General features: G+C 33.9%; 1 protein-coding gene across 12 annotated transcripts in view; it reads right to left on the bottom strand.

Moving 5' to 3' along the window:
- Window positions 1-22,437, bottom strand: part of LOC126820659 (signal transducer and activator of transcription 2) — a 127,929-nt gene that overhangs the window by 67,841 nt on the left and 37,651 nt on the right. For 7 of the 12 annotated variants that reach the window (XM_050548767.2, XM_050548770.2, XM_050548769.2 and 4 more), the window contains exons 2-9: window positions 22,124-22,175; window positions 19,497-19,573; window positions 18,952-19,090; window positions 18,076-18,441; window positions 17,684-17,796; window positions 17,440-17,537; window positions 16,306-16,325; window positions 10,487-10,537 (exon numbers count right to left, since the gene is read on the bottom strand). In XM_050548767.2, coding sequence (XP_050404724.1) covers window positions 10,487-10,537; window positions 16,306-16,325; window positions 17,440-17,537; window positions 17,684-17,796; window positions 18,076-18,441; window positions 18,952-19,090; window positions 19,497-19,573; window positions 22,124-22,175 — 916 coding nt within the window. Of the gene's footprint in view, window positions 1-184; window positions 704-10,486; window positions 10,538-14,383; window positions 15,267-16,282; window positions 16,326-17,439; window positions 17,538-17,683; window positions 17,797-18,075; window positions 18,442-18,951; window positions 19,091-19,496; window positions 19,574-22,123; window positions 22,176-22,437 lie in introns of those variants that run through there. The other 5 variants (XM_050548775.2, XR_007680061.2, XR_007680060.2 and 2 more) reach the window with 5 other exon arrangements.

The raw sequence follows: 22,437 nt of genomic DNA, 5'->3' as shown, positions 1-22,437 counted from the left end.
ATACCTTAACCCAAAAACGTTTTAAAAAATAACAATATACATGACCATAGAACAGAGTCAAGATAAACAAGGATTGGCGTAATTTGTATATTTTATTTCTAACAAAGGAAAATACAATAATGGTAAACTATAGAGCTACCACAGCTTTACTATTAATGAATTAACTATGGCACTTTTCTATTTAGAATGCCCTCGACACTAACAGCTAAATAATACTCAAAATTACGTTCAATCGCATCATTCGCATGAAAAGAAAATTAAATGTATATTAAATACACGGTCCTTTTAAAACAAAATATCCAAAAAGCATTGTTAGATATGTCAACTCGTTTATTACAAGTAATAAATTAAATGTATATTAAATACACGGTCCTTTTAAAACAAAATATCCCAAAGGCATTGTTAGATATGTCAACTCGTTTATTACAAGTAAAATATTACAATTTTTTATTATTAATAAAATAACAGTAGCAAATACGCCATATAAGTACATGTGAATACACTCCTGTAATTCAGTCCGCAACTATTCATCTCTATATAATAATACAAGGGAATTTTTCGCATATAATAAAAATTTTAACATAATATATATTGATGGTCAAGTGCGTGTGCCTCTTATTTTCATATCATCTTTTTATCTTCGGCTTTTCACCACTGGGTATTTTACCAGAGTATTTCTGTCTTATTAAATCCCAAAATGAATCTGCAAAAAGAAAATCAATCAAATGATCATTGTTAATGTGATAACTGACAAATTACACGAGTTTATGAAATTTATAAATCGTATGATTTAATAGTAAAAATATTCGGTAGTAAAAGGCATCGACATCAGTTTCAGAGTGTAAACAACTTATCAAAGATGATTTGATGGGGCATATATTGAATTATTTCAATAATCTTAACAAGTGAAGTTTGTTGAAATTAGTGTTGTTAAACCGATCTTGCGGTTTTAATCAAACCAATTTTAATATCAAATCTTTGTTTAAAATTTCGTAAAAATCGTTTAAAATCACCCAAAATCATCTAATCTGTACTTGTGTCCAGTTTAAAGCTGACTGATTAATTCTGATAATGAGTGTCCACTTTACAGTATTTAATTTCCTGACCACTGTTCAAAATCTAATCTTTATACATTAATAATCAATTGGGTTATTTATTTTTTAACAGTGATCGAGAAATTAAACGCTTGAAAATCGGAAACTCATTATCAAAATTGAATGGTCAGCTTTAAACTGGACACAAGTAATAATTCGATGATTTTTGATGAAAGAAATTAGTGCTAAATACACAAGATTAAATGATACCCGGATTACAGTGTATGATTCTATAGATTGTGGTGACTGGCCACGGGGTTACTGTTGTGATGATTTCGATATTGTTAAGATGATTTAGATGTTATTGTTGTTGATAATTTTGATGATATTGTTATGATGATTTTGATGTTATTGTTATCGTTATTTTTATGACATTGTTATGATGATTTTGATGTTATTGTTGTGATGAGTTTGATGTTATTAAGGTTTCACACTGCGTAGCTTGTGTGAAACACTATTGTTTTTGTTCGGATTATTAGAGTTGCACACTGCGTAGCTTCTGTGAAACACTATTGTTTTTGTTCGGATTATTATTAAGCTTTCATATTTTATATGAAAGCTTATTGTATCTGTTAAGGATGTTTCTGAAACTTTGACCTACCCCGCAAAAATGGGTGGTGAGTATTGTTTAAATATATTTTCAAAACGTTTTAAGAATTCGAAATCACCGAATTTTACGAAAAAAAAAACTAACAATGCATAGTCGTAACTCTGTTGTTTATTGACCTATTTTACTAATTCTTTTTTCTTTGAGTACCTTGACGAAAGTCATTTTCACCTGCAATTTCATATTATTGAATTTCGAAAATTCGTCATTGTGATTTCGTTCCGGAAGTTAAGACTTATTTGACAACTTCTTTAATAGTTGAACGATTTTCATGAAATTTGAAATGTAAGTAGGTCATACCTATGCAACTTGAAAGATGTCATTAGACACTTTCTAACTTATTTCCCCTTGAAGAATTTAAGGATCAAAGTTTTATCTGTTTAAAAGTTTGATATTTGATTTCAATCAACTAATAGAATGAACCCATACGATCATTTAGATATCACGAAATGGTTTCTAACATGTTCAGTTGCGGAGAAATAGACGATTTTCAACAGGTAACTTTTTAAGGTTTTTGGTCCATAAACGTGTCAATTACTATTCGATTTTCATAAAATGTTCACTGCGTGATACCTAATGCCATTTACGATTTCATACAAGTAATTTAAGATTTTCATTATTACCGGAAGTAACGTGATTTTGGCAAAAACTGTATTTTAAGCCTCTAAAAAAATACTTGTTTGAAGTAGACGATATTCCACAAGTCTTTTTTTTATGGTTTTTGGTCTATAAAAGTGTCAGTTATTATTCGATTGTCGTACAATTTTCACCATATGATGTCTTATGCCATTTATGATTTCATAGAAATAATTTAACATTTTCAGTGTCACCGGAAGTAATGTCATTTGGACAAAAACTGTATTTTTAGCCTTCAAAACAAATATTTTATTCAAATGAGTCTGATTTGTAATTTTTTTAAAATTATGATATTTAAATCAAATCAACAAATAGATTGAACCCATACGATCATACAGATACCAAAAAATGGTTTCTAACTTGTACGTTTGCAGAGAAATAGACGATTTTCTACAAGTCACTTTTCAAGGTTTTTGGTCTATAAAAGTGGCAATTATTGTTCGGTTTACATAAAAGTTTGACCATGTAATGCCTTATGCCATTTCTGATTTCATAAAACTAATTGAACATTTTCATTATCACCGAAAGTACTGTACACTTACATGTAACAAATGTATAAAATGAATTGATATTGCTGGATTTGGTTGATTCTGCGTCCATTTTATTTGATGTGTGCAATTCTTATGTGGAAACCTGTTTAATGGTTTCATTGGTACCCGAAGTGACATATGTTTAAGGGTAACGTGGAATCGGTGAAACCCGTCATTACTAAATCGCAGTTCTAGTTATTCTTATTCTTATTTTTTTTTCCCAATTTGATTGTATCACGGAAACTACATGTCGGATCGATCCGATTTCTTCGATTTTAATGGGAAAGTGGGTGTGCCTTAGAGATTAAAGCTATTTCGGGCGTTCTGTGACAATTCGAAATGTCAGGATTTTAACATATGATACATTTTGACATAGCCGGAGACAAGGCACATAGCTGCGCTACTTTTGATTTTTGATTGTCGACGAATCTTCGAAGATATTAAGCGCCAAATTTCGAAAATTTAAAATTTTACAAAAAAACCTTTTTATTTATGAATATTTTTATATGGCATTTTGCCCAGGGTCAAAAAGTTATCTGATTTGAGCAAAAATCTGAACACTTTTTATCTCCGTAATTTTCCTTGGCCGCCATTGGCTAATTCAGTTTTTCAGTCCTAGATTAATTATTTATTGTTCGATTTGTATAAAACAAAGTTCATATGCTCCGTTGTTTAAGATGTCAATTTTTTTGTTACCGGTAAAGTTTCCTGTCGGCACCGGAAGTGACGTAAATTTAGCAAAAACTACAATTTTGGCAGTTCGGTACCACTATTTGAAAGCAAATATCATTTTTTTTTTTCAAATCTGTTATTACCCAAAAGATGCGTCCCGTAAAGGCGCACATAATCTCGGACTCAGTTTTTTTAATTTCGATATAGTTTTCGTGGCTTTTCGATTAAAAGGTGAAAAAAAAGTGTAAAAACAAGCTATTTACAACCCATCCAGCGTCTTGATATTTTGATATATTTCTTTGTAACGTTCATAAACGCGTAGCAATAATCCACACGAAGAGAATGTATTTGAAAATTAGTTTGTAATATGAGCAGTTGCAGAAAAATGGTCAATTTTGCATAAATCATTTTTTGCAATTTCGAAACTTCGTCGTTGACTTTTATTGTTCGAAAATTGAAAACACGTTGTTTAGGAGACAATTTTTGCATATTTTCAAAATTGACCTACATTTTTGGATACCGGAAGGCAATCCGATTCCAGTAATATAACTTTCATTCAGAGTTATCACCCTTTATTTTTCGAGTTTTTTCAAATTTTCTGACCATTTTGTGAGCCCGAGTTTCGTTTTACGGCCGAGTCGACGTTTCTGAAACTCCTGGAACATGAAGTTATAGTCCAAAACCAACTGATAAAGTTATTTCAACATTGCAATGTTTGGAATAGGTAAAATAACGGACTGAAAATCGAAAAATGTTGAAAAATCGTCAAATTTTAGAAAATGCTCTATTATTTGTTTACTTTAACAGATTTTCAAAAAAATGTTACACTCAGATAGCTGTCCTAATTACGATTCTAACCATGTATAATATGTGTTGAGTTATTGAAATTTAATTTTCGATATTTTGACATTTTGATATTTTTGACACTTTTGAACATAGGATTTCTCAGGGGGATTTTATCTGATCAGATATTATAGTATATAATAATAGAGCCCTGCTACCATTCAAGTTCCAAAACCGGTTGTTAAACCATCCCGACATTATTCTCCATACCGGAAGTATTCAAAAAATGAAGAAAAAGGTTAAAAAAATTGGCGCTCTTGCGGACCAAAAGAACTAAAGTGTCGTTGGATATTCCCATTAATGGACTATCATATGACATTTGAATGATACGATTTTGATGGTTAGAAAATTTTGAAAATTTAAATTTTTACAAAAAACTTTTTTGTTTATAAATATTTTTGGATGGTATTCTACAAAGAATTAAAAGGATCGTCTGATTTGAGCAAAAATGTCAACAATTTTTGTCTAGATAATTTTGCTTGGCCGCCACTGGCTAATTCAGCTTTTCGTTCCTAGATTGATTATTTATTTTTCGATTTGTTTTAAACAAAGTTCATATGCTTCTTTTTCCAAAATAAAACAAAGTTCATATACTCCGTTGTCTCAATTGTCATTTTTTTTTTATTGTTACTGATAGAGTTATGTGTTGGCACCGGAAGTGGCATAATTTTAACAAAAACTATAATTTAACAGTTCAGTACCACTTTTTAAAAGCAAATATGATTTTTCCAAAATTTGATATTACCAAAATGATGCGTCATGCAAAGGCGCACAAAACATTGGACTCAGTTTTTTTAATTTCGATTTCATTTTCGGGCCATTTCGATTAAAAGATGAAAAACGATGTAAAATTAAGCGTCTTCATATTTTAAAACATTTCTTCGTAACTTTCATAAACTCGTAGCAATAATCCATACGAAGAGAATGTATGTGAAAATTAGTCTGTAATATGAGCAGTTGCCGAGAAATAGGCAATTTTGCATGCGTCACTTTCACGTTATTTTGCCTGTAAAGGAGTTAATTAAGCTTTCATATTTCATATGAAAGCTTATTTTTTCTGTTAAGATTAGTATTATTAAGCTTTCATATTTCACATGAAAGCTTATTGTTTCTGTTAAGATTATTATTATTTTTTTTTTTTTGTGTGTTTTGTCCACAAATCGGATTTCTCAGAATCTAACCATAGGATCTTTCTGAAACTTTTACCTATCCCCCCAAAATGGGTGGTGGCTGTTGATTAAATATATTTTCAAAACGTTTTACGAATTCGATATCACCGAATTTTACGAACGAATGCATTTGACCTACAATGCTGTAACTTTGTGACTATTTGACCTATTTTACTAAATCTTTTTTTTTTGAGTACCGTGAGACAATTACTTCAAATCTGCGGTTTCAAATTTTCGAATTTCGAAAATTCGTCGCTGTGATTTCGAACCGGTATTTATGACCAATTTGACAACTTCTTTAATAGTTGTACGATTTTCATGAAATTTAGCATGTAAGTAGATCTTACCGATGCGACTTCAAAAATATGATTAGAAATTTGCTAAATTATCTCCCCTTAATGAAATTAAGGATAAAAAAAATCATTGAAATATAGGTCAGAATGACCTAATTTTTTTTCGATACCAGACAAGTAATTACTGATTCATACACAAAATATAGAGTTTGTCGATCGAACCGGAAATGCCACCATCTTGAAACGTGAAAAGTCCCTAAAGCTTTTGCGACACCGGAATTTAATATTAGTTTTAATTAATTTTGAAATTGCAAATGCAAAGGGATTTTATCGCCCCTTCCGTATGTGATAGGTATTAGTACTATACACATTATCCTTAAAAGACATTTTTTTTAAAATGACCGCAAAGATGTTTGCGACACTAAAATCCGAAATCGCCTATTTTGACCTGTTTTGACTGCTGGGGCATCCTTCCGGTGGTCAAAATCTCTCGAATTTCTAGCGGTTGGCTGCGCCGCGATGATATTTATCACATATTAAAAGGAGAAAATGCTCAGATATTAAGAACAATAAAAAATCGATAAAATACGGCTATTTTTTAAGCAAAAAAAAAACATTGATGGGTGGGGGTGGGCTTCGAATTTATTTTCAACACTCTCGAAATTCCACACTCTTCTATTTTTAATTTGATAGCTAGAATCCCAAGGTACATTCTGTGCAAATTTGAAGGGAATCGGACCACTGGAACGATGCCTGTGTATTGAAAATCAATCCCGGTCGCAAAAATTCATGAACGCTTGTTCATGTATTATGACCGCCATCTTAGGTCAACACACCAAACCACTCCGAAATTCACCCAAAATCCACCACAAGTTCGTTTGACTACGCGCATGCGCCACACTGGAACCAAAGGTACCATGACTACCAAATTCCGGCTAGGAACTTTTCACGTTGGTACCTAGGTGCCCTGAAAATTTCAAGGCGATACATGCATTCGTTCATGTCGTTTGTTCTTGACACGGTTCCTGCCGATCGTCAATTTACGGATTCTGTAAGGGGAAAAAATTGGAATTTCGCTACGACACCGGCACCGATTGTCCGAAAACCATGAAATTTGGACACAGTACGCCAATTACCACCCCGAACTCTGTGCTTTACTCCCATTTTGATCCGATTAAAAAAAAAGAGTTTTAGCAAAAACAAAAAAATGATTTTCGGAATTTAAATGTTGTTTTAATTAATTTTGACATTGCAAATGTAAAGGAATCTTATCGCCTCTTCCGTATGCGATAGGTGTTAGTACTATACACATTATCCTTACAAGACAATTTTTTAAAATGACCGCAACACTAAAAACCGAAATCGCCTATTTTGACTTTTTTTGACTGCTGAGGCATCCTTCCGGTGGTCAAAATCTCTGAAATTTCCAGCGGTTGGCTGCGCCGCGATAATATTTATCATATATTAAAAGGAGAAAAATTTCGCGATATTAGACTTACTGACATTGGAGTTACATTTTCTGAATCCTTGAAGGAATGCCTAAAAAACGTTCAGAACAGAATTTTGATTTCGGTCAACTGATGGTCTCCATTTGGAATTGAATATGAAGAACAGAGAAAAATCCACTTGAACAGACGTGAAAATAAACACAATAGGCCGTAATATGTTCGTATTTCGCCTTTGACCTTTTATGTGCCGAAAAAGTTGTTTGCAGGACAATTTATGCCTTTAATTTTCAAAATTTACAAATTTAACCTAAATATTCGAACAGCTAAGGTCAATCTGATTCAAAAAATATTAGTTCCGTTCAAAGTTATTTCATTTATTTTATTGATATTTTCCTGCCCCTTTTTAGTTCTTTCCCGCCATTTTCGTTTCATGTTCTCATCCGTCCCATTTTTAAACGGCTTGATCCATTTTTCTGAAACTTCTGGAACGGAAAGTCATTCCGATTACAGCAATCCAAGTCTCAGTTATTTCTCTTTAGTTTCCAGATTATTTTGTTGCCCGCGTGCAATGTTTCTCACTAAATTTAGACTTGTAACTTCGCGAATTTTTCACCGATTTTGATAATTATTTTTTGTTGTTCTTTTTTTCTTTTAAGATGCTTTATATAATCCATGTCACGTGACGATGAATATGAAAGCTTTCATATCTGCATGGGACAATAGCAGATCTAGTTATTATTCGATTTTCAGGTTGGTTTTTTACCATTTGATGCCTTATGCCAATTTTGACTAGGTCAAACCAATTTAACATTTTCGCTGTCAACGGAAATGACATCATTTGGGCAAAAACTGTATTTTTAGCCTTAAAAAGAGATATTTTATTCAAATGATTCTTATTTGTAATGTTTTTAAAATTATGATATTTGATTCAAATCAACAAGTAGAATAAACCCATACGATCAAACAGATACCACAAAATGGTTTCTAACTTGTACGGTTGCAGAGAAATAGACGATTTTCTACAAGTCACTTTTTGTGGTTTTTGGTCCATAAAAGTGTCAATTAATATCCGATTTTCATAAAATTTTCACCATGTGATACCTTATGCCATTGTTTATTTCATAGAACTAATTTAACATTTTCATTATCACCGGAAATAATGTCATTTTGGCAAAAACTGTACTTAAAGCCTTCAAAACAAATATTTTTTTGCAGTGGGTTATATTTATTATTTGTTTAACAATATGATATTTGATTCCAATGGATATATAGATTTGATCAATATGATCATAGAGATGTCACAAAAATGTTTTTTACACCTTCCCTTGTCGAGTAATAACCAATTTTCTCAGGATCACTTTTTAAGATTTTTTGTCCTGTTTAATTTCCCATTAGAAAGTCAGCTAACTAAGCGGTAAGTTAATAAGAAATTTTGTCAGGATCACTTTTTTGACACATGTAACACATGGTAACAAATGTATAAATAGAATTGATATTGCTGGATTTGGTTGATTCTGCGTCCATTTTATAACACGTCTGCAATGTTTATGTGGAAATCTGTTTATCGGTTCCATTGGTACCGGAAGTGATAAGTTCAAGTGTAACTTGGCACTGGAAGTGACATATGTTCAAGGGTAACGTGGCACCAGTGAAACCCCTCATTACTGCTTCGCAGTTCTAGTTGTTATTATGATTTTGATGTTATTGTTATAAACTATAACACATACTTATGGAAGAACAATTACAGATTTATTTAGGCGACGTTTTGAAGAGTATTCTCTCAACGTTTTCAAGCAAGTATGTGGTATAGTTTATTGCTCTATCCAGTTACTAAATGCCTCTAAAATATATTATTGTTGTGATGATTTTCATATTTTAATATCCAGGTACCCCACTCACTTTTTTAGTTTTTTGAATACCTTGTTCAGTTTTAGAGTTTTGGTTTCTTCAAATTTCAAAGTTTCTGATATGATATATTGATGTTTCTAATCTACTCTTCAAAAAAAGTAGGGGATATTGAAATGCAAATACCTATGCAGGTTGCGATATGATAAATAGTCATGGACATTTGACATGCTTTGAGAGTATGTTCACAGATGAGGAACTTATCGCCCCAACAGAACCATTGAGCTGCACATGCGACACGCAATAGCGCCATACACGTGGGAGGGGTTCATTGTCAAATTGACACTCCATGGAAGGGTTGATGAAAACTACCGCGTGCTGGTTTATCTATCCATGTTTGCTTTCCTATCGGTTCTTGCATAAGATTTACTGTTCAGCGTATCTTGGCTTTAGTGTGTTACATTTAATTTGATCGGGAAACGTCTTCGTCGACGTCAACGTCAACCGACAACAATGCAAGAATTGGCCGTGGCACTGCAAGAGGAGTGGGCTAGATTGCCCCAAATCGTGATTGGACGGTTGATTAGGAGCATACCACGACGAATTGCTGAATGTCTGAGGATTGTTGGAGCAATTACTCATTATTAAGACAAAAATCAAAAACGTCCTTTTTCACTTTTGACTGTGTATCTCTTTGCGAGTGAAATGGGGCCGTCAGATAAGCCGCCCATATGAACTGTTTATGTTCATGTGTAGTTAATTGGCCTTTTATTAACATGCACTGGTTACCTCCAATAAAAACAACAGTGCATTTCCGCCGTTTTGTATTGTTTCTGAATATCCCCTACTTTTTTGTAGAGTATATAAAACAAAACGTTTTTGTCATGGCGTCATAATTCAAGTGTATCGAAATTATGATATGTATTTCATACCGATTATTGTTGATTTGTTTGTTTGTTTCCGTCAAGTGAAATATAAGGACGCCATGACATAACGCTTTATTTGCATTATTCTTACCTGTAAGAGAATCTGTACTGTTTCTCATCAACTTGTATACGATTTAAACATACCGATAGTATTCAATTTTCTTACTTCGATCAAGTTAATCACACAAAACTCAAACGTTAACGACAACACTGAACGCAACGCCATGACATTTAAATTTGTTTTATATTCCAGGAAACCTCAAATATATATACATTCGTATAAAGATTCCGCATGAGCTTCGTTTGGGATAAATCTTAAAATATATTTAACGCCAAAACGGGGTAAAACAATATTTTCTATTGTTTTGTTTTTTTAACAGTAGAGCATGTGTGGAATATATTTATTGTGTGTATATATTGTACCTGCTACGGGTGCTGTATTTCTACCTGTACGCCATCTTCTTCTCCATCCACCTGCAACAAAAAACACCCTTCACACAATTTTTTTTTATTTTTAAGATCTATATCATAGAAGTAGTACCAAACTTTTCACGTTTTGATTAAGAAAATAACAGCAACGTTTGAATACAGTATGCGATACTGATATAATTTAGTTTCGAGGTTTAAACCTTTCAAATGGGAAAGGGGTGATAATGTGGGGTGTGTATTAAAAGTTGATAATACCTTTTGACGGAAGGGAGGCCGTCTGAAGGAAAATTACGTATCTACATGTAAGTCTGTTGATTACGTGAAAGTCATAACAGTGATTACGCCATATCAGATATTAAGAAGAATACCTGGGGTTTGGTGATAAATTGAGAATTGCACAGAGATAATAGAAATGTTTAACAATCAAATCAAACCCCGTGTTACTAGTTTAATTTCAAGAATAGAAAAAGTAGCATATCATGCTAGCCCCATGCATTTAAATATGCTATATGGATATTCGTACAGTAAAAGAAAGCTATTATATACACAATGGTGTCAGCTTGATTATTTTTTATTGAGCTCTTGTTAATAACCATAAGTGTATATAAAAAGTAAACAGCAACTTATTAAATAACTAGGTTGAATTCATTGTATATGTCTCACAAACGTATACCATTTTGAAATATAGCACAATCCAGCCAATATCATTTCCACATAACCCACAAAAAGGCTCGTTCCTCTCACATAACGCCCTATCCAGACGATCATATCTTTGCTCAAAACATGATCATTTATTTGCTCAAAGCATGATCATTTATTTGCTCAAAACATGATCATTTATTTGTTCAAAACATGATCATTTATTTGTTCAAAACATAATCATTTATTTGTTTAAAACATGATCATTTATGTGTATAGTGATGTTCATTGACAAATGTGTGATCGTCTGGATTGTTTTACCATTAAACTTGAATTGAATAACGTCAAACTTGTTTGTTGCCGTATGTTTCATCTTACCAAAAAAAGGTCACAACATTCCAAGCCAATAACCAATTAGGCATTTGTTCCACCCACGTCGGATTCAAATCTGGAACTCTTAGTTCAGTTTAGTGACCAAGAGACCATAGTGCCAAACAAAAAATGCCCAAAGAGGACAAAATAAAAGAAAGAAGATATGAAAGAATCAGAATTTGAAAACAACTTGGAAATTGTGAAACATAGACTGGTGATGTTGGAATACCTTGAGGTATATAAATGTAGGTAGTAGATACTTTAAGTCCCAGATTTGCACTTTCCATACTCCATGCCAAATATTTCAGGCAAACCAATATAATATCATAAAATGAAATATTTCAGAGGTAGGGCATTAGTTAATGACAAATATTGTCATTAAGTGAGCGAAACATTTATATTTTCGAAACGCACCAAGAACGATAAGCATTCTTTCTTTGTTGTGTTCGGGTAATTAAACAACTTGTCTGGTGAATGCTGGTGGCCTTAGTAAAAGTCCAATGTAATACAAGACACGCCTTCTCTTTCTTGACAGTACAATACCTGTACTCATTTAGGCAGAGTAAATAATTTATGCTGTATCTTGTTACTAATAGAAAGATTATGAAGGCGCTTATATTCCCAATATTAGCATACCTTTCCAAATGAAACAGAGATGATACAGAAAACAAATATCCATATTTTCAAATAAACGACAGGAACAAATTACGTCATAAAACGATCAGAAGTTAAAAAATTGAAGAAACGACAAGAACAATGAAAAGAGATGTTTATGTAAAATATAGGAAGACATTAAACATATGAATGGTTGACAACGGAATTAAAACGCATTGCCAAAAACATGCAAGAAGCCGCAAAGGAAAGAAGCCAAGTGATTTCGCCTTCGAACTTAGTTAACACGAGGGCAAAATGGCGCAGTCCTTGCGAATATAATGACAACTTCCTTTTAAACTACCCAATTTATCATATCATCACGCTGAGAACTGGTCGAAATTACGCCTTTAATTGATTTTGTGTTATTTGTAGATGGCAAGCCTCAGTTGCAAAAAGCTGTTATTTTCACTAATTTTAATCGGCAGGTCGTGTCATTAATCATTGGACGAAAACTCCACCGAAGATCTGTCTTCTGTTCCTTCGATCAGGCCCATAAAAAAAAGACATAAACAGATCAAATTAGTACAGTACTGTGACTTACCTTTTGTCTGAGCGAACTGAGGGCTATTACATAGGAGATTAAAATTGAAACATTGAAACAACTGATCACCAGTCTACTAAATTTGATTCGCAATGAATATTTCACTGAGCGTATACCACTTAAAGTAAAACTTTTCGACCTCTAAAACTAATATTACGATAAGAAATAAAGCTCACGCCAGAGGTTATACAGTATACTTCAGACTTATTATTCGTTCTAAAGATTTCCGTTTACTATTTAGTTCATAGCGCGATCAAACCAGCAAAACAATTAAAGGGGGCTTTTCAATTTCGAAATTCGACAGTTTTAACCATAATGATATAAGGGAAGCTATCCACCGACATTATATGCATATTTCAATAGATAGGATAGAAACAACCTAACGGACAACTGGCATGTAGGCCTACTATACATGTGTGAGAACATCCAAACTAAAAACATAGTTTTTTCATATTTAAAACCTGACCTATCGTAATAGAGGCACACACTGTTTTGATAGATATTATGCTGTCACCCCTTTGTACGAAATGATCTATTCCGACCCGTGACGTTATTAGCTTCCATTATAGTATTTCATGGTGACAAAGTTTGTGAGGAGCCCAAATTTTCAAAAGATAACTTTTTTATGCATTGCAATATGTTGCAATCTGATTAAAATACAAATCTATATTTCGTTTCGTTTTTTGTTTTTTTTTATAATTTCGATGGCCTATAATACATGAAGATCTGACAAGTTGTACTAGTAGGTCGTGTCAGGGGTCGTGCGAGCGGCCTTTGGCCTATGACGTCAGACATTGATTAATCAATCAGCGTTGACATTTCCAGTGGTTTACCCACAGTTCCGTACATGGCACGCTAAGAACTCACCGTAACAGACCGTTTCATTGGCTAATACCTCACTTCAACCAAAACGCCTGTAATATAACAACTCTTCTAGATCCTAGTGTAGTAAAGACAAGTAAAAAGAAATGTTGAACTATAAAATACCGAAACGAAATAGGATCTGTGTTTTAATCAGATTGAATATATTGAATTGTTTAATGGATTTTATTTTACCGGAAATGAATTCAAACATATGGGTAAGCTTTCCCGTGGACTGGGCCCAGTGTAAAGTGTCTGGACAGTAGATGTAATAAACTAATGCCGTGCGTCTCTTAAACCCAAGGCGAAATTTTAGAAAAAAAATTAGCAAAGGTTTATGAACAAAGGTAGAATTGATATTAAGTTAGAGGATGGATGATTGATTTCCACCGTAAGCGCAATTCAAAAAAGTATACCACTGAGAGAAAGTGACGTGGGGTGGCAAAAACAGATAATTTCTTAAATATTTTTCACAAAATTGTCACCATGTGCTGTGATGTGCACCATGAAATAATATAGTCTCTCCCAACATTTGTTTCGTTCGAAAATATATCTAATATGAATTATTTAAACAGATTTGCAATTACAATCGTGCTGTGCCAAGCTTTTACTTACAATTAAATTTAATAGTCTAACATATTAAATGAATGGTGTATATTATATATATAGCATATAAAAGGAAACATAAACACTACGTGCAAACAGTCTTATGGCACACTATGGCATGCAAAATCCAAAGTGATTGAAATTAAGGGAGAAACTATATGTCCATGCGCATCAACAACTGTTACACACAATGAAATAATTAACTAAAACAAAAATCGTTATGAAAAGAAACAGTTTTTTTATTCTTGAACGAATGTTATAATATATACAATAATAGAAGATTACTTAATTAAACTAATTAGTCACATTCGGGACTTTATCACAGAATAGCCTGAAGGGTATGGATAGCTTCTACTTTTGTTCAGTCATTTCGAGGTAAGAATAAATAAAAACCAAACATTAATAAATAATAAGAATTAATTTTTCCTTGGATTAGTTTGATGTTATTGCACTACAAAAACTACAGGAATATGTCTCGAAATATAGGATCCCGTTAATCTCATACTAAAACAACAAAGAAAAGTCATAAGACGAAAAAACTAAAAGAATAACATGGTTGATATATTCATTAAAATAATAATATATATATTTGATAATTTAAAATGAGACAATACAATTCAAATTATTTATAATATGATACAAATGAAATAATAACCATTTGTTATTTATTACTAATTATGCGAATTAATATTTTAGATAATAATGTCATGGCATTGGTAAGTCATGATAACTGGCCTTTGAAATTCTTGATGTATTTTTTGCTAATTGTTTTTAATGACTTATAGAAAAGAAAATTGTAATTTTTTTAAAAATTCGGAAAGTAAAGCTTGGCACTGCATAGTTCGCAATTGAAAATCTATTAAATAACCACTGAATATAAAGTCTTTTTCTGCTTAATGAGAATGTGAAAATATCATTCATGCGCAAAAACAATCGTTCATTCTTTAGTTTATCACAATGGTAACACATACAACAACACTATGGTAGTAAACGTTATCAATGGTCAGTGGTAAACAAAATAGTTGGATCCATCATCATAATAAAAATTGGCTCCTCCTCCTCCGCCACCCCGAACGTTACTATTACTACGGGACCATTCCACTGTAACAAAAGAAAGAGAACACCAAAATTCAAAAAGCGTTTATTTCGAAATTTCCAGTACAATTATTGATCGTATAGTTTTAGAAGCTAATAATATTTATAACATTCTTATAAGCACATTCTTTACTTTTAATAAAGATCTGTTAGTTAACCAAGTTTCAATAATGTCTAACCACAAATTAGTTTAACCATAGCGAATAAACTCAATTGCACAGACTGATATAATACGTAATGCAGTTATGGTTGCGTATGAGTTTTTAACGTATATGATGAAAAGCAATTTAGGAAACGGGGATCAAAGATGAAACAGAATCCAGACAAGAATAAGGTAAACAAAGTAAAAATTATACTTTTTGTGAAAGAAAGTAAGAAAGCTAAACCCTATGTATAAATACAATGAGCATGCGCTTAAGGTTATTTTATAGGAATGTAAATATTTGAGGGTATTTGTACGGAATATGTAAGGCGTGTACGAGGTTTAAAAAGAGTAATGTGCAAGAGTGTGGTGCTGTTACTTTACTCTTTTATCTATTATGGGTACACATTAATTTACCCTATATCCTTACTGTTGTTATCTAATACTGGTCTAACATAACGTCTAATGACTGAAAAAAGAAATGTTTATGGACGGAAAACCTTTCTTTAAAACGTAATTATAATTGGACATCTTAAATGCATGTCTATCAAAAATCCCATTTTGTTCAAACAATTGCTGTTATAGTTTGCTCTCAAAACGCCAAAACCAACACACTGAAGAGTGTTGAAAAATACTGTATGGATTTCTTTTACATCAAGCAAAACATTGGTAATAATATATCAATAACTTAAAGGGGGGTTTAGTTGTGTTCGCTAAACAAAATCAGAACGCCCTTAAAAGGCAGTTCATAGGGTAAAGTGTAACAATAAAAAGGAATAATAAACCGCTATATCAAGAAGGGCAGGTAAAATTTCCCTTTAAATGAATCCATACAGTAATTTTAAATGTTGGTCTACACAAAGGAAAGTAAAGTACTCACTTTTTATTACTAGTAGTACTCACCTCGTCCATAACCTCCACCCCTATTGTCACAAATAATAATAAAAAAAGCATTAGTAAAATCACCAAACAAAAATAATAAATAACTCTAAGTTAATACGTTAGTAAATCCCACACATTTCAAGTAGCGTAGCTGCATGGCACAGTGGAACTGATTTTAGAATGACATTTATGCAAGTAAATACATCAGCATAAAATGTATACAAATGAATTTACATATTATTATAAGCATGTTTAAATATTTCTGTTTTAAGATTCTCTCGAATACTGCATAGCGTGGCTACATTTTGTTTTATGTATGTAAAAATCTATTCCATAATGTTAGGGCAATATATAAGAATGCTCTTTGTCTAAACTGAGATGAGACTCTCGGGGTTCCCAGGTTTTAGTTACTTAGTCTTAGAGATCGCGAAGGTCTGTACGGTTGGATAAGATATTTTGGATATTCATGTAAGATGGCTGTCATTTTATCCTTTTTTTTCACGGTTTTTCAACCACTGAAAGGATTTGTATATTTTCATCGTCGCCCATGTCCATCTGACCGGACGTCCGTTCACATTGATTTTGGACAGTCTAGAGTTCACAATTTTTATCCGATTTTGATGAAACTTAAAATGTATGTTTATTTCCAACAGGTCTGTTCTAATATGGGTTTGATTTTTGTGCGCTTCGGACAGCAAAGATCTTGGGTTATGTTCCTTGTCTGTTACTCAGAAAGTTAGCTGAATAAAGTTTGTGGTCCCTCAAGAGGACATAATTTTTGTCTGATTTATAGGAAACGTAAAATCTTTGTTACGGATCAATAAAATATGACAGTTTGGTCTGATTCTATCGCAAAAAATGGAAAAATATTTCGTTGCCCGGAAGTCGACCAGCTTAACAATGACCGCCATCTTTGGTTTTCGAATGGCTGATGCACCTTTTCTATGGTCCCCGATGAGTATTTGTGCTAATTTTGATACATGTATCCTAATTTGAATGAGTTCCCTGATATTATGCAGTTATGGGTTGCACTTTTATCCTAACAGATCGAGAAGCCCCATTAACAGCAACATAGAGTTGGGTGACATCGACGTACCCATCGATTAAGACTACACATTTCAAATTTCATGATGTTCAAATGTAATATATACTCACATGTCCATTCCATAACCCATCTGTGGCAATTGATGATGATACATCTGTGGAGCCGCAGGGGCTGATTGGGGATAGTGATGATGTTGTACCGATTGGCGCTAAAAATAACAAAAGTACAAAAATTTGATATATCGTGAAGGATTCTGTCATTTTCCAAAATTTCTATTCATAGTTGTTCAGGTAATATTATCTTTGTCGTGATATTTAATATTTTTGTTCAGTAAAATAAGAAAGCTTAACTTACTTCACCGCCGCCCATACCAGCTGGTCTACCGCCGCCTAAACTATTTATCATTAATTGTTGCATAGCCATATGGTGCATCTGTGCATTCTGCATCATCATCATATCCATAAAATCTTAAATAAACAGGTATATAGGTACAGGGTATTTGAAAAGTGTGCGTGAACGTGTGTGATTGGGTATGTATAGGGCAGGGTTTGGGAAGGCTTCTCTAGATAGGATGGATCGAAAATTGCTGTTGGGGCAAAACCTCTCTCATAACACACTGTTCGTCTTGGTGCAGAACAATATGACGTTAAACCCCCATATCATTCATGACTATGTATCATTTGACAATCAGAATTTCAATAAACAACTCCTCTAGTGGAGTTATTTCTTAAATGTACATCACTCACCTCCTTTATTAAACCAAGTATTTTTTTGTCCATGGTTGTGTATAGGTTCCACATGATTTATTATAGGTGATGTGTGAACCGCGGGCATTGATTGTACTACAGGTGGTGCTTGTATTATATGTGGCGGTGGTGCTTGTAAAAACTGTGGCGCTGGTGGTGCTTGTATAATCTGTTGTGCGGGTTGTTGTATCATTTGAGGAGCTGGCTGTTGAAAAACCTGTTGTGGTGGTGGTGCCATGATTGCAGGGGGTGCTGCTGCTATAGGCGGTGCTCCAATATAAGGTTGTTGAATTGGTGGTAAGTGGTAGGGTCTGAAGGAATCGTGGCCTCTGTGTTCTATTACATGTCTCACTTGGGACATATTGTCTGTAATAAGAGAAAACGTTGATATAAATATATATGTACAGCCATAGCATTTCTTGGGTTTAAATACTAGACGAATTGCCATTTAAATTTATATGCTATGGTATAATATCCCAAGACCTAGAGGCTGTGTTAATTCTACTAAAAGTTTACAAGTAGATTTCTTTTAACTCACTTCGCAAGAATCAGTTTCTTGATAACCGCTTTTTGAAAAGGATTACACCAGCTAATCCGTTGATGTGATCAAATTCCAAAGTCTGATTGGCTTTATTGTACTCATTAAGTCTGTACTGACTATTATAATGCACTAATCTTCGAATAATGGGGGTGATATCAATGCTAATCTACGGAAGACCATTAGGGTCAATCAAATGAAAAAAAAAAAACATTCTGATGATTGTGTTATTACAAGATAGCTATCTCGTTATTACAAGATGGCCATTTTATATAACCATCTTGTTATTATATTTGATAGACCCTAATGGTCTTTCGTATTAAAAACATGATACTTACTCGTCCCGCGATTATCTTTAATAACAATACTCCTACTCAGATCAGGTAAAGATCTTCGTGAAGGAGGGGGGAGTAATATAGGTGAAGGTGTAAATCTTCTACGAGGACTTTCTGTTCTAGGTCTGTTTAATTGTTCTTGCTGAAAATACAATAATGGACGGGTTCTTAGTAATATCCTATATCAAAGGTTATATATTAGAGGTGTATTTCGAGGGGGTATTTAACTGAAAAATCCCATAAATTTAACGAATTTCAAAATTCTCTGACCACTTTCCCCTTACGAATAGATTTAAGAGTGATATTAAAATCAAGCTTTTTTGCAATTTAAAATGATCGCTGCCTTACTCAATCTCAATAAAAAGTTTATTTCATCTGTAATTCACATATTCCGGAAATATTTCTTTCTCACTAAGCCCTATACTTGAGTCTTGGGGGCATACAATGTCAAGGGGTTGACTCCGGGCATCACTAAACGTCTTCACGTCACTAATTATGATTACTTAATATTTGGTTTAATATTTGGTTTGAAAAATAATAAAACTCACTCTAATTCTATCCAATAGTTCCTGACGTCTGAGTACTGCATGTTGAAGTTTAAGTCGATGTTCTACATCGTTATTACCTAAAATATTTCAATAGCTAATAAAAACATTACAATATACAGTTCGGGCACGGGCTCCCTCACTTTAATGGTCAATAGAATATTGTTCCTTAAAGACACATTATGGGAGAATAGATTTTGAGCTGGTAGTTCTCACTATAATAGTTGAAAACTAGACAATGTAAAGGGAATTTGCTGAAAATTTCAGTCAAATTGATCCTCTCTGATTCTGAACCGAGATTTTAGCGATTGGATTTTCGGCCTAGCCTAGATCATCATTACTAAAGTTGGTACGATAAAAAACATAGTCGCGACTATCCATTTCATGATTAAATCATGAATGAAAGTTGAGCAGCAAATCAGATCCTAATCCAGTAAATATCGCAGGCTAGCGTTGACATCGAGAGTTGATTATGGTCTGGATAAGTTAATTAATGTCTAATTAATAATTTAGATAACATTTCAGGTCTAAAGAAAGACCTGCAATAGGCAGATTTAGCTCTTGCATAATGTATGTTTAAACACTCTTGCAAAGCCCCTTCTCCAGATTTCCAGAGAATGCCTTCGATTATTATTTATGTGCCCTGTTTGTGCCCCCCCCCCCCCCCCCCATCGCTCAGTAGATCGCTCAGCCCAGAACACAAACTTAATTTGATTAGGCAGTTTGAGGAAAACAGTATTCGTCAATGCGCCTTTTGTAGATGGGTAGATATAACAATATGAGAGGTGGAGGGGAGGGGGAGGCTAGAACAGACGGCAACAGAGAGCATTTCTTTGGGAACTGTTCAGGTATGGTCTCTAGTACTCCCATAACAAAAGCGGCCATTATCGATATTAAGGAAATTTGCATAATTATCATAAATCCAAGATGGCCGCCAGTTGTCCAGAAAATCTCCGAAATCTTCTGACGTCTTTATCAAATTTTATTGTAACTGCGCTCGGAAAACTGCTGGAAACAACGAACCGCTGCACAATTTGTATAAAAGAACACATCTTCACCCAAACTGAAACTTTATGTCATCGTTCATCTGTAGCAGGGGGCCACGATGGCTCAGTGAGTGAGACGTTGGCTCGCTTTCCTGGGGTTTCCGTGTTCGATCCCTACGTTGGCCGAGAAAGTTCATCGGGAGTTTCCCGTGTGACCCCACCCCCCTTGTCAGTGGTGCCGGATATAGGGCCTGGCAAGGGACAATGTATAGTCTCTCGGATGGCACGAAAAACCGAGATCCCGTGTACACATTGGCGTGCACGAAGTTCACTTCGCAGTTGGAATTCGATGAAAGAGTAGGCCGTAGTGCCGCTGTCAGGGCAAAATTTCCCTCATAGCACACTGTATGGCGTATGCCAGTCTTCATTAGCCCAGTCGGAGCAGAACAGTAGGACATTAACCCCATTTCATTTCATTTCATCTATATCCACCTAATAAAAGCCGATACGGATAGTCTACCTATTTAAAATATGAAAACAAAATATAGAAATATAGAGATATCAATGAAATAGAACACATCTGATGTTGCCAGTGTCAGCTTATGAGATCAAAAATAGAAATATCGTCCACATCTTCAAAGGCATCACTTATCACTTCCCCAAGACCGATAATGGCCGCTTTCGTTATGGGAGTGCTAGAGACCATATCTGAATAGTTCCCAAAGAAATGATTTATGTTGCAGTTTGTTCTAGGTGCATTGTTATCTATATCCGGCTTAAAGGGGGGTGGGGTGGGGGTGGGGCCAAATGTTTAACGCGCACGCGTTGGATCATAAGGTCTGTCATTAAATCCAGTGAGTGGTTTCGATTCTCCGCTTACACGTGACAAGAAGTAGGGTTGCTTGTCCAACCTCATGGGTTATCTCTGGGTCCTCCGGATTCCCCCCACTGCTAAAGACCCCTACGCACAAACGAATTATTAAAATAAAATTGAACCCTATGTTAGTCCCGAAATGACCTAGTTTGTGTCGAGTGGACGTTAAACTCCATTTCTCTCTAACTTAAACCACACACAATCTACACGATGTTTACTATGTCACTTTAATCATAGTAACTAAAATGTTGAAATAGGTCCCTAGGTACCAAAACGAACACGTCATATAAATTTTAATTATGTGCACGTGTGACGTCATCCCGTAATCCATGTCCGTCGAATACAGTTTTCGCATCGGTATAAATTTATGTGTACTTGTGACGTCATCCCTGTTCGCGCGTAGAAAATGTTACGCATATGTCGCTGGATTCACGTAGGTGTGTATACTATACGAACATGTTTCTCGTGGTATACTTTGAATTTCGAGAAAACTGTATTCGACGAACACAGGTTACAGGATGAAGTCACGTATTAATTTTCGTGTTCGTATTGATGAGAATGGCGGCGTACAGACACCGGTTTTGTTGAAAATATCAAAAAATAGTTTGCTTGCATTTTCATCAAGTGAAGGCAAGAATGCATGCGAAAGCCGATAACACCAAGGCAAAAAGGGCGAAGGGTTACAGTAGAACTTGTGTAATTTTGATAAGAATAGCCAAATTCGTGTCTAGTGTTAGCTTTATCATCAGAAGTTCAAACTTAAAACTTACTAGATACTGTTTCTGGTCTTCTGTCTAATTTATCTCGTTCATTAGCTATTTTCTGTAAATATAAATAATATATAAAATAAGATAATTAGATTGTAAGGAATTAGTCCACCAGGCTTTTAAAAATATGTCAAAATAGTGGTGCTTTGTTTCGTTTATAGAAACTAGCAATTGGTAAAGTACTGTATAATTTACAACATAGTTTCAATCATTTTTAACAGTTTCTAGTATTCGTGAACTAAATATTTTTTTTATCTGAAATAACAACGTGAAATATATATAACTACACAGAAATCGGAAAGTGGACTGACATTAAT

The sequence above is a fragment of the Patella vulgata genome, chromosome 5 (assembly GCF_932274485.2).
Source record: "Patella vulgata chromosome 5, xgPatVulg1.2, whole genome shotgun sequence".
In the NCBI taxonomy this organism is placed as follows: Eukaryota; Metazoa; Mollusca; class Gastropoda; family Patellidae; genus Patella; species Patella vulgata.
This window is presented reverse-complemented; position numbering and strand designations above follow the sequence as displayed.